The sequence below is a fragment of the Amaranthus tricolor genome, chromosome 6 (assembly GCF_026212465.1).
Source record: "Amaranthus tricolor cultivar Red isolate AtriRed21 chromosome 6, ASM2621246v1, whole genome shotgun sequence".
Classification (NCBI taxonomy): domain Eukaryota; kingdom Viridiplantae; phylum Streptophyta; class Magnoliopsida; order Caryophyllales; family Amaranthaceae; genus Amaranthus; species Amaranthus tricolor.
This window is the reverse complement of record NC_080052.1, coordinates 9,253,579-9,263,812: the sequence shown is the minus strand read 5'-3', so window position 1 is coordinate 9,263,812 and position 10,234 is coordinate 9,253,579. Positions and strand designations below refer to the sequence as shown.

The following is a 10,234-nucleotide window of genomic DNA, read 5'->3' as shown; positions in this document are numbered from 1 at the left end:
GATAAATTATATTTATGAAGGCTAAGAGTTTCCATTTGCAAACATATACTTACTATGTATAATCCAGTGAAAGCATTTACAGTTTTTGGTGGATAATTAATATAATTATTAGTAGTTTAAATGCCAAAGAACAAATGCAAAGGAATGTCAAAAGGAGGAAAGAGGAAAAGTTGCACTTGATAATGTAGAAGAATTGAAAAGCTTTAATTAATATTTAAGAGTTTCAATGCAAAGAAGAATACATATGAAATGAAAAGGCTTAAAATTGATGATGTTAGTAATTGATAATTCCTTTAAGAGTTTCGGTATTAAAGAGAAATTTTTAAGTGGTAAATTGTATTGTATATGAATGCCACATGACACAAGATTTTCTGTATTATAATATATATATATATATATATATATATATATATATATATATATATATATATATATATATATATATATATATATATATATATATATAAAGATGATGACAAGAAGAAACCAAAGTCAAAAGTGTAAACACATAAATGAAGGGAAAGCCAGCTCAATCTAATGCTTGGATATAGCAAAGATGAATTTAATATTAATATTAATATTCATATAAAAACAAGCCCATCTTTATTATTGCCTTACCTGCTGTTATTAATTAAGCTTTAATAAATAGACCACCCAACTAAATATATCAATAACTTCGATAATACACACAACACCCAGAAAATAAAAACTACCCAACCTTAAGCTGATCTTAGTGCTTCAATGGCAGAACCAATTCCCTTACCTAAAAAGGAATTATCATCAAAACTAGTTCAAGAGATTGCTAAAAATAGCAATGAAATACCAGAACAATACCTGCACAAAAATGGTTTCCCTCAAGCTATTGATGCACCTGATTTATGGAAGGATGCTTTGCTCATTGATTTTTCTCTCCTCTCTTCCTCTTCAACCGAGCTCGCAAAGCTCCGATCAGCTCTTTCCGAATGGGGATGCTTTCAGGTATGTAAGTTTAAACTTTTAATTGAATTGGTCCATTTACGAGTTCTATCTCATCCTTGTAGTGCAAATGACTCTTGTGTATGGGGCGTGATGAGAAATCTACAATAACCTTATAAGACTTCAACAATATTAAAACGTTTGGTTGAATTTATTAGGCCGTGACAATTCTTCATACACTTACCTCGTAGGCTAATTTGTGTGGACACACTTACGGGGCTCTCATGGGCTTAGGGTCCACAAATTCATGGGTAATGGGCATTAACTTGCATATCCAATTGATAAGGTTCACTCTCTTCGAAAACATATCGTACTAGGAGAATTACCTACACACTAAGCATTATCCATAGCTTACTATTTTATTTGTAGTGATGTGGGTCAAGTATTTTCAAAGGAATTTGTCAATTGATTACCTTTTAGTTACTTGCATGACTAGATTTGAAACTTTGTAAAATTAAACAACATTCATTTTGGGTTTTAAGTTTTCAACTGTTGTTTGTGATGATGAACTGTTGATCATCTTATTCATACAGTTGTATTTGTATGCAAATGATGACTTCAATCATAAGATAAAACATTAGGAAAATCACAAGTAGGGGTGGAACAAAACTACATAATGTCTTTTAAATTTGGCCCTATTTATTTATTTTTTGCAAATCGGGGCAAGTAACTAATCTAAATCAAAAGTAATGTTAACTAATATTTCAAACCCTTAACTAGGGGTCTTGTACGGACGGACACTTTGCACAATCCCAGAACCAGATTACGAGATTAATGATGCAAAATGATGATGTGCTCATTAGGTTATAAATCATGGGATGGAAAGCTCATTCTTAGGAGAGATGATTGAAGTTTCCAAGCAATTCTTTGAACTTCCTTTGGAAGAAAAGCTGAAATGCTCTGCAGCAAATGACATATTCCAAGGTTATGGAAGTGATGCAATATATGCAGGAAATCAAACTATCAATTGGAATGATAGGCTATTTGTTACACTTTACCCCGAGGAAAAGCGTCAGCTCAAATTCTGGCCAACTAAGCCCGAAAAATTCAGGTATATGTTGGAAAAATAACTCACATGTAATCCCACATCGAAGAATTAGAGAGAGATTGACTAACATATAACTTTGATAGGCTACTCCTCCTATTACCGATTGGTTTTAGGATGGAATCTCATCGGATTGTGTGCAATCAACTCTCCTTTTATGCGAGTCTTGTTATATAGTGTTTGTATAAGGCAATGGCCAACAAATCATGAATGAAATGTAAATTTCGCAGGGGAATGATCCAAGAATATTCAATGAAGTTAACAAACATGTTGGAGCCTTTATATAAGGCAATGGCAAGGTCGTTGAACTTAGAAGAAGATTGTTTCCTTAAACATCAAGGGAAAAATGGACTAATAACCGGCAGGTTTAGCCTTTATCCTCGTTGCCCATGTCCTGAACGCGTTCTTGGGGTTAAACCACATTCTGATGGCGCGACATTAGCATTTCTCTTACCCGAGAATGGGGTTCAAGGTCTTGAAGTTCTAAAAGACGATGTCTGGCACAAGGTCCCCGTCATCCCAGGTGCCCTGTTTGTTAACTTTGGAGACTTAGGAGAGGTAATTATATTCTCGAATTTTGCTCAACATTAAAGTATTAGTAACTAATACCATATAGCATTCATGACTGATATGTGTTGTACGTTACAGGTGATGACAAACGGAGTGTTTAAGAGTGTGATGCATCGGGTGGTAACAAACGACGCAAAAGACAGGATATCAGTGGCTGCATTCTGCACACCAGAAGACAGCAAAATAATCGGACCAGTTAGTGAATTGATCGGTGATCACAAGCCACAACTGTTCAAGAGGTTCGACATTCATGAATTTAGACGGATGTTCTTTGAGAACTATGCTAAAGGTCGTAGGACAATCGAAGCATTGAAGCTTTAGTGTCTAATTCTCTTCAGGTTAAACCTGCTAAATCGTGTTATAAAGTGTTTAAGTCCTTATGGATCATCGAAACGAATTCGACATGTTTTATTATCACACTTTGAAGTTTATATAGCAAAATGATCTCCCTTCATGTCAGTGTCTGGTACTTAATTACTGAATACTGATATATACATATATGGTCCCTTTTTCATGGTCCACATAATGATACAGTAAGAGTGCACCAGAGTATAATCAAAATGAATACTTGACATTGCAGGACAACAACAATTTCACATAATAAAGTCTTGATCTCAACAATATGAAGTCGATACTCAATACAAAAGATTAATAATTAAGCCTGAATAACAGCCACAACGATAGCCACAACCACGAGTCAGAACACATAATCATGGTCATAAATCGATCAATCAAGCCTTGAACTCAAAGAATATTCATTGTTAAGGATTCGCTTGGATTGAGCGTAAATATTTAATTTAAGACGGTAAATAAAAGTCAAAATTGGAAAACAAAATTTGTTAGATAAATGATTAAAGGAATTTGATTGTTAGAGAGGTGAAAGAATTGTTTAGAAAGTAATAAATAAAAAATTGATTGTTATGAAGTATGTGCACCTCGTGTTTCCGTGATAATACACGTCGGGTAGTGTAGCGCTTGTGAAAGTATTATGGTCTAATCACGTCACCGAAGAAGCCACGTGGGAAGCAAAAGATGCCATAACATGCGATTATCCCTAATTGTTTACGCAGGTATTTCTATGTTTACCGTTTATAACTATTGCATCTCCTCAGTCTTAGAGGGTTAAGTTCGAGGACGAACTTTATTCTTAGTAGGGTAGACTCGTAAGATTTCGGAATAGGAATAGGTCTTACCAAGCTAGGCCTCAAAGTTTGGATGGTTCACATAGTGAGTCGTGTAATATAAATTCTTATTGTGCACAGAGTATGAGTAATTGGGTAACATGACTTTACGATATGAATGTTAGCTGGATACTTGAGATTTGATTTAACTTCGAAGACGAAGTTCATTTTAAATTGGGTAGAATGCAACATTTAAAAAATTAATAATTTAAAATAAGTGAATTAAGAGAATTATTAATTCGAGAATGATTGGGTGTACGTGCTAATAGATATACATAATATAAAGATCCTCAATTTAATCCTTTCTCTCCTTTCCTTTTCATTTTGGTCCATAAACTAAGCCCTTATTTTTTTTTTGTCACTCAAAAGAATAAGGCAAACAATCTAATCTTTCCTTCTTCACCTTCGAACCAGAGACCCAAAAAGGAAAGCAGATTAAACCCTTCCTTCTCCTGATAATCGAAATTTAGGGAAAACTAAATTTCATTCATCTCCTACCTTGAGTACTCACAAGATTCATTGCAAGCTTCATCTCCTTGCCATTATTTTCGAGTGAACCAAAACTCCATGAGTGTGCTATTCTTCTTGATTGATTATTGGTGTAAACAAAATTAAGGTTGGAATCCTTCATTTTCTATGTGTTATTTTACTCCATTCTTCTCTCATTCTTCTGATTTTCCTCTCAAGAATCGGACCCTAGCCCATCTTTCATTGGATTTTCAAGTAACATGAACATTTTGTGGTTATTTTTCTCCATTGAAGGAGAATTCATAAAGCAGCGGTCAAATTCCCCTTTTCAAGACCTTAAAATTCTGCCGAATGGGGGAAAACAAATGAGATTTGGTTCTAATTGATTAGGCATTGAGGTTCAAGCCGGAAATTTATTTTCGAATCTGATTTTTTGTTCGTTCCTTGATGCTGTCAAACAGAAGGTAAATCCTTCTTAATTCCTTTTTGCTTTTCCTTACTCTTTATGCTCTTGTTCATATAAAATTATTTCATTGGCATATTTTCACTTGCATATTCTTTTATCATGTATTAAACCCTAAATTTTGATGAATCTTGGAAATTTATGAGTTAATTAGATGAGTTCTTAATTGAGAAACTTATGAAAAATATGTTACTATTGTGAGTTATGTGATGATGAGAATTTAAGTGTGGATTATAATTTTAGTAGTAGATTATTCTAATGACTTAGTCTTGATTAGTTTAATGTTTTTGGATTTGACAGTAGTTTTTTGAATATTGGTAATAGGTTTAATAGTCTATGTTTGTTAATTTGATAGCCAAGGAGGAATGAAATGGAGTTGGGTATATGTAATATTATCATGATGATTGGTGGATACAAATTCAAAGAGATACTGTACATGTCATTGAGAATTATTGATATTGGTGAATGTATTGAATAATTGTTGTTTCTTGAATGGATTAGGAGAGCCTCACGAAAATCATTGTTTTATTTAAGCGAATAGTTTGACATTAAGGAAGAGATTATTGGACTTGGATTGTGGTTATGAATGCATATATTGTGGTTAATTGGAAATATTAAGAGAATTTTAGAGATAGTAATCTTTAAAGGAATATGAATTAGTCTGGATCACAATTATAATATCTTGATGACATATTAGAGGTTTGAGTTAGAACGTGCATCATTCATTAATAATTAGGTTTGCTAGAGTAGACTTTTGGTTTGATCTATAGACATAGGAGGAGATGTAATAAGTTGTAGGTTAGTAGTTTAACATCAAATGCTCTTTCGTGATGTTGTGATTTGTTATGCTTCAGGAGGCGATATCATTAAGGAACCTTTTTAGTGATCGCGGAGAACCAGACTTAGCTCCTTGAAGCGTCTTTGGTGAGTAGTAACAGTCCCTTAAAGGGGTCTGGCCAGACTACTTTTCTTGAAAATAATTTTATTAAAGCTCTTTTGAAATTAAAAACTGTTGAGACAAATGTTGTGACGACTTATGATGATATTGTTATATGGGTCAATGGATCGGGCTTACGAGCTGGTCGTTGAAGTGGTAGGACATTGTCCCCTACTCCCTATTTTTGAGGCGAGATGTCATTTAGATATTGACTAGCTTCACTCGAGAGCGACATAGCCTTAGAGCTATGGGGCACCTCTCAAACTAGACTCCCAGTGCGCACATAGATTTAGGAAACTGATGTTGCTTTACCTTTGTTTTGAATTACTATGCTTTGTTGTTTTGGATTATTACTTCTCATTCAATTTAATCTGATCCTCTGCTGTTTCTAACTTTTAGTTTGTTTACATATCAGAACTGGTCGGAAACGATGGGTTAGCGGAGTTGATTAGAGTTCCAAGGATGTTACATTGAGCTAAGCACGTTAGAATTTTGTAGTTTTGTATTAGGCTTTGATAATTGTATATTAGTTTAGACTGTATTGGTTATGTTGGACTTTTATAGAGACTTTTATAATTACTTTATGAATTAGATAGATGTTTGGATTGAGAATTAGTTGATTTAGCTATGATTTAGAACTAAAGACTCATTTGCACAAGTTTTGGAATTAAGATTTGAGTTTTCTTGGGAAGTAATTCTCGTGAAGACCCTGTTTACTCTGTCAACGGTAAGACGGGCTGTTACAGTAATGTAGTGTTGATTAATTATTGACATATAACTTTGTTTAAGGGAAAGATATCCAATATATCTCATAAATCATCTTGTGTTCTTTTTTGAAATGGGAGCTAAATTAGAGTCTAAAGTATGAAACTTAAACTCTAATATCAGCTTGATGATCAAATTAATCTTCCAATGAAATGATAATGTATGTAGGAATAAAGTGTAGGTTACGTCCTGAGAGCTGTGTAGTATCCTTGATTATATTATAACAATGGAGTTCAAAGAGCTCTTACAATGGAGAATTACAATAGAGAATAGAAGAGAAGAATCAAATCCTATGTGTTTAGGCTTAGGGGTTAGAATTTTTGTGGTTGATTACAATGAGCATATGTGCCTCCTATTTATAAGGACTAATTACATTAATAAGATACATATGAAAAGCCACAAATTAAAAGGACAATATTGTTGCAGTATACCAAAACGTTTAGCACAAAGAGAATCAAAGCCACTAAAAGGTTTGCTCATTTGAGCCTACATTGTGCTCGTTCGAGTAGAAGCTTCTTGAACTCAATATCAGTATTCTGTTGGGAGCTCGTTTGAGCGGCTATAGTGCTTGTTTGAGCACTCGTCTTCAGCACCTTTAGTTTGCTTCTAAACTACTGCCTCGTTCAAGGCAAGTGGCACACCCATGTTGCCTTGTTCGAGCACATCAGCCAATATTTGACATTTGCACTTCCTCATTAAGAACATTCGTCATGCCTCATTATACACATCATTATACTTTGTTTACGCCTCTCCTTCAATGCATTCATAACATACACTCAATACATGTTAATGATATATATGCTAAGGTCCATCATAAGTCATGTTGTTGTAGTGTATCTAATCCATGCTCATGCCATGTCTCACAACTCTAACAACTTTCTGTTGTAGGCCTTTGTACAGCTACCTATTTTTATATAAAGGTTGCTTTAGTCTTGTCTTTTCCATCTTTCTTTTTTTTAATATGGAATTGTAAACTCTCTTTTCTCTCTCAATGAATATGTTTTTGTTTTGGGTTTTCTATTGAATGTTTACTAAATCAATGTTTGAAGTTTAATCTTCATCCTAAACTTTATCATGGTATCAGAGCGGGATTGAGATCCCTTGCTTCTTCTTCCTGTTCGTGTGTTCATCAGAGTAACGAATTGTTTTTTTTTTCTTTGATCTTCTTGAATTTTTTTTATTTTTTTTCTTTCTTTTTCTTCGTTTTTTTTGTTAGTTTCTGGTTTTATCATGGCTTCTCAAAAATAAAGCACTTCTACAAATATGAATTTTACTACACAGATTTCATTTGATCAAACTCAAAATCCTGGTAGTGTATATTATATACATCCGTCCGATCACTCTACTTTAAAACTTGTCACAGTGCTTTTTAATGGAACCGAATTTGCAGATTGGAAAAGGTGAATTATTATTGGCCTTTTTTCAAGAACAAAATGGCATTTGTTGATGGTAGTTGTCAAAACCAGAAGATAATTCACTTGATCTTAAAGCATGGGAGAGGTGTAACACAATGGTGATAAGTTGGAACATGACTTTTTTAGAAAGAAGAGTTGCTAAAAGTGTGATGTATTATAACACTGCTAGGGATGTTTGGATCAATCTTGAGGACAGATTTGGACAGTCTTCCTCTACACATCTCTATCACATTCAAGAAGATTTAGCTTCACTTACTCAGTCTAGATCAAGTATTGCAGAATATTTTACTAAGGCAAAAGCACTTTGGGATGAACTTGATAATGTAGATCCTCTGTCAATATATTCTTGTAATGGATGCAAATGTGACACAGCAAAAAGTAACTTGAAGCAGCAGGAAAATCGAAGAATCATCAACTTCTTGATGAAATTGGATGAGCATTATAGTCAAATTAGAACTAATATTCTGATGATGGAAGAGCTTCCTAATCCTTCTCAAATTTATAGGCTACTTATGCAAGAACAAAGACAAAGAAATCAGTAAAATGAGTTACTTTGATGGAGGTAAGAGAAATAGCTCTCATTCATTTAATGGAGGTAAAAGAAATAGTTACTTTTGTGATCACTGCAAAATTTCCGGTCACTCTATTGAACGGTGCTTCAAGATCAAATCGCTTCCTAACAAGAAATTTGTTGCAAATAGTGCTAATTTTGAAGACAATACAACACACATGGCAGCAGACCATTCTGGCTTTACACCTGCTCAATACAATACTCTTCTTATGCTCCTTAGCAAGAAATAAACCATGAATGAAAAAGAAATTTCTATTGATGATGCTTAAGCTAACTAAGCAGGTAATTTATGCAAGCTTCTTTTTATGATGATATTCATTGGATAATTGATAGTGGAGCAACAGATCATATGTGCAACACTATTCAATTATTCCAGGATCTTAGAGACATTGGAGGCAATGGCCATAGTATTACCGTACTAGATGGTAATAAAATGGTTGTCAAGAAAATTAGTGATGTGCGTTTGAAAGAAGGATTAATTCTCAAAAATGTGCTTCTCGTTCCAGAGATCCATTTCAACCTTATTTCGGTCAGCAAATTAACTATTGATACTGTTATGCACGTGCTTTTCACTACTAACTCATGTTATCTCTAGGACCATTCAATGAAAAGGTTCTTGCATCTTGGTAAACTACACAATAGACTCTATTATATTCTGGACAAAACCTTACTACCTACTCATGATGACAAGGTTTTTTTTCAATAAAGCAAGATTAGTCACTATTGCTTCCAAAGATAGCATGGAACATGCCAAGCTCTTGCATCTAAGACTTGGTCATTTACCTTTTTCAAGAATGAAAGTGATGCTTCTCACCTTGGATGTAAAAGCTGTTCAAGAAAACTTTATTTGCTCAATATGTCCAAAGGATAGGCAAACTAGAATTCCCTTTCCTCATAGCAATGTAAAATCTACTTCACTTTTTGAATTGTTACATGTTGATGTGTGGGGACCCTATGCTAATAAAACTCACTTCGGTTGTAATTTGTTTCTTATTGTCGTTGATGATTTTTCACGCTATACTTGGTTGTATTTGATGAAATCTAAAGATCAAAGTGTGACTGTTTTGCAGCAACTTATTACTCATATTGAAACTCAGTTTCATTGTCATGTGAAAATTATTTGCACAGATAATGCTAAAGAACTGTGTGAAGGTGCTATGTTACGATTCTATAATTCTAAGGGAATTCTTCATCAAAAGAGTTGTGCTGAATCTCCGCAGCAAAACGGTGTTGTTGAACGCAAGCATCGTCATCTTCTTGAAACAGCACGAGCTCTTTCTTTCCAATCAAACTTACCTCTGAAATTTTGGGGTGAAGTTGTTCAATGTGCCACACATTTAATAAACTGGATGCCACTTACTTTCACTGGCAATATATCTCCTTATGAAAAGTTATTTGGCCATCCACCTTACAATGATCATCTTAGAACTTTTGGATGCCTCTGTTTTGTTTCAATAATAAAACAAGGGAGATCTAAATTTGATTCTAGAGCTGAGAAATGTGTCTTCCTCGGATATCCCTATCGACAAAAGGCCTACACGGTCTATAATCCTAGCACCAAGAAATTGATTATAACTGGAGATGTTCACTTTTTTGAACATCATTTTCCATATCACTACCAAAGCTATACTACACCTTTAATCCCTTTACCCATCAAAACCCCTTGATGCGTAAGATTTAGGGTGATATGGTCTATGTGTGTTTTGGTTATAATGATAAACAAATGATGGTAAACTGGGCTGATGCAACAACATTTCTCTAGACTCGCTAAAGATTTCTACACACGATTTGTATTTGAAACTAGTATAACTCTCAAAGCGGAACACTTCTCAACAAGTTAAGCT

The 10,234-nt window shown here is 34.1% G+C and overlaps 2 protein-coding genes across 2 annotated transcripts; both read left to right on the top strand.

The window, feature by feature from the left end:
• Positions 1–501: 501 nt before the first annotated feature.
• LOC130816021 (protein SRG1-like) lies at positions 502–3,323 on the top strand. The gene is made up of 4 exons (XM_057682589.1): positions 502–978; positions 1,779–2,026; positions 2,251–2,578; positions 2,669–3,323. Exons 1-4 carry the CDS (start codon positions 742–744, stop codon positions 2,909–2,911), a joined length of 1,056 nt encoding a protein of 351 aa, XP_057538572.1. The 5' UTR covers positions 502–741; the 3' UTR covers positions 2,912–3,323.
• A 309-nt stretch (positions 3,324–3,632) lies between these two features.
• Positions 3,633–8,361, top strand: LOC130815530 (uncharacterized). Its single transcript, XM_057682020.1, has 5 exons — positions 3,633–3,660; positions 4,630–4,703; positions 5,058–5,134; positions 6,276–6,366; positions 7,858–8,361. The coding sequence occupies exons 1-5, from the start codon at positions 3,633–3,635 to the stop codon at positions 8,359–8,361; spliced, it is 774 nt and encodes a 257-aa protein (XP_057538003.1).
• Positions 8,362–10,234: the final 1,873 nt, after the last annotated feature.